We start from the raw sequence: 2,586 nt of genomic DNA, 5'->3' as shown, positions 1-2,586 counted from the left end.
ATGTATTCATGCCACTTCCCCAAAGGCACTTGGAACGGTGTTTGTGTTCCTTCTTCGAATTCACATTTTATTGATACATAACGCATTGCCCATCCATTCCAAAGGACGAGATATAAAAACAATTCCCTTTGCTGCCTCCGCAGCCAGAGTCGGTTCCTGCCTCTTTTTGCGTTTGGCAAGTTCAGGAAAACCCCCCAAAAAATGAAAAATAGGCGACCCCCAAGTGCAAAAATCAAGCTGTGGTGACCCCCAACATGACCAAACAAACGTTCTTTCTTTTCTTATTAAATTGTCCATCCTGGAGGATAAGCCCAGGTCCGGCCTCTGAGCTTCCTTGCCTTAGAATAATTCAAATGTCTTGCAATAAAATCTGATTTGCATTAAAAGGTTGTCTAGCCGAGGCATGGCCCCATGGACGGACCACCCCCCAAAATCCTTCCTTGGGCCAGAGAGTGTGGCCTTCAGGGAGAAAGCGGGGGTCTCCTTTCTTCTGGTTGTGCATCTATTTGAGGTGCAATTTCGGAGAGTGAGATATTTGTTCGGAGAAACGAGACGGCTGGTCAGATGAAAAGACCCCCTGCGGAAGGAGGAGACGGGTTTAAAGCCCAATCCACAATCATGCATCGCAAAAACACCCCCCCCCCCATTCCAAAATTTCACTATAAAGGACCCGGACTCGAACCGGGACCCCCAAAACTCACGGGGTCACCTCCGGCTGGCTCCGGGATGCGGCTCCGGTGATGTAGCAGCTGTCCTCCGAGGCCAGAAAGGCACAAACGTCAGCAACGTCTGGCCAAATTGAAGAGAAATGCGAAAATAAAGGTGGCACAAAAATGAAATAAATGCATAAATAATACAGTTAAAATACACGACTATATAACCATTAAAATATACTCATATAATACATTTAAAATATGCTAATTAAAATTTATTTCAATGCATGCATGCACCCAGTTTTAAAATGATCATCATCATCTATTTATATAGTGTTACCCATGCAGAATAAAACACTGAAAATACAAAATACACGTTATGTTATAATTATGTTATATTATTATAAACAAACCTTGCATACACCAAATTTATATTTTATATATTTATATTGATATCTATATCTAAATACACATTAATCTTATTCAACCAATAATATAAAATACTAAAATGAAATAAAAAAACCCACGCACGGACATAATGCAAAATAAGACGGAATAAGAAGTAGAGATAATCAAATATAATAAAAACATATAATGCATTTTTATCAATAAATAAATTGTTGTTGTGATGCTTTAATAATATTTTATCTTGCGTCCCTTTTTTGGGAGAAAGGCGGCACAGAAGTGAAATAAATAAACAAACAAATAAATAAAGTATAATTTTAAAAACACACATGCATAGACATAATGCAAAATAAAACAAAAATAGCCATAAATAAATAAATGAAATGAAATGAGATAATCAGATATACTAAAAACAGAAAGCAGGATAAAGCACTCTTGTAGCTTTTGTCGGGTGGGGGGCTATGTTTGCCCCCCAACTTGGAGGAAAGACTGACCTTCAGGGTCTCCCAGTCGGCCCAGTGGCACCATCCCTGCAAACTGGGGAGAGTGGGGAGAAGAGAAGGAAGAAAGAACGGGAAGAACAATGAGGAAAGAGTGGGATTCGAACCCAGAACCCCCACTCAGTTACAAACCAGCAACTCTGGAAGCCAAGAGGAATGGTAGTTTGTGTCCCCCCTCAAAAAAGGGGGTGACAGAAGGAGGAGACGGACCTTGTCCAGGACTTTCTGGGGGACTTTGTCCGTCATCGGGGAGCGGATGAACCCGGGAAGGACCGTATTGCAACGGATGCCATACCTGAAAGTGGAGAAAGAGAGGGAAAGGCACAGAATGCCTTGGGGGACCCCCAATGTGCCCCCCATAGTCCTCAAACTCTGGGTCCTACCTGGCCAGCTCCTTGGCTGCCGTCTTGGAAATAGCCTCCACTCCGGCTTTGGAGGCGGCATAGTTCACCTGCCCCAGGTTGCCCACCTGGAAAAGGAAGAGAAAAGGAGGCTCCAATGCAGGATCCTACATAATTATTCATGGCAGAAGGGGGCTGGACTGGATGGCTCTTGGAGACCCTCCCCACTCTAGGGTCCCATGTATTCCTTCATGGCAGAAGAAAGGTGATAGACTGGATGGCCCTTGGGGGTCCCTTCCATCTCTAGGATCCTATGTATTCCTGCATGGCAGGAGGGGGCTGGGCTGGACTGGATGGCCCTGGGGGTCCCTTCCAACTTTATGTATTCCTGCATGGCAGAACCTTGCCCACGATGCTGCCCATGTTGATGATGGATCCTCCGGAGGCATTGCCACTTTCCACGAGGGCCCGGGCCACAGCTTGTGTCACCAGGAAGGTTCCCTGGAAGGAGAGATGAAGAAAGAGGGGTCACATGGGGGGTCTCATTGGGAATAGGGGAACCCCCTCCGCAAACTGCCTGGGCACAGTGGTCACCTTGAGGTTGACCCGTAGCACGGCGTCGAAGGCCTCCTCCGTCTGCTTGAGCAGGAACTCGTCCATGGTGATCCCCGCACAGTTGACACAGAC

At 45.6% G+C, this 2,586-nt stretch overlaps 1 protein-coding gene across 1 annotated transcript in view; it reads right to left on the bottom strand.

Annotated features, from left to right (window-relative positions):
• Positions 1 to 697: 697 nt before the first annotated feature.
• Positions 698 to 2,586, bottom strand: part of HSD17B8 (hydroxysteroid 17-beta dehydrogenase 8) — a 2,306-nt gene continuing 417 nt past the window's right edge. Inside the window, exons 2-7 of the mRNA XM_042452236.1 lie at positions 2,494 to 2,584; positions 2,302 to 2,400; positions 1,942 to 2,027; positions 1,769 to 1,853; positions 1,553 to 1,595; positions 698 to 789 (exon numbers count right to left, since the gene is read on the bottom strand). Coding sequence (XP_042308170.1) covers positions 698 to 789; positions 1,553 to 1,595; positions 1,769 to 1,853; positions 1,942 to 2,027; positions 2,302 to 2,400; positions 2,494 to 2,584 — 496 coding nt within the window. The remainder of the gene's footprint in view (positions 790 to 1,552; positions 1,596 to 1,768; positions 1,854 to 1,941; positions 2,028 to 2,301; positions 2,401 to 2,493; positions 2,585 to 2,586) is intronic.

Source organism: Sceloporus undulatus, chromosome 2 (genome assembly GCF_019175285.1).
Source record: "Sceloporus undulatus isolate JIND9_A2432 ecotype Alabama chromosome 2, SceUnd_v1.1, whole genome shotgun sequence".
In the NCBI taxonomy this organism is placed as follows: Eukaryota; Metazoa; Chordata; class Lepidosauria; order Squamata; family Phrynosomatidae; genus Sceloporus; species Sceloporus undulatus.
The sequence above is the reverse complement of the archived record's forward strand: the minus strand, read 5'-3'. Positions and strand labels throughout refer to the sequence as shown.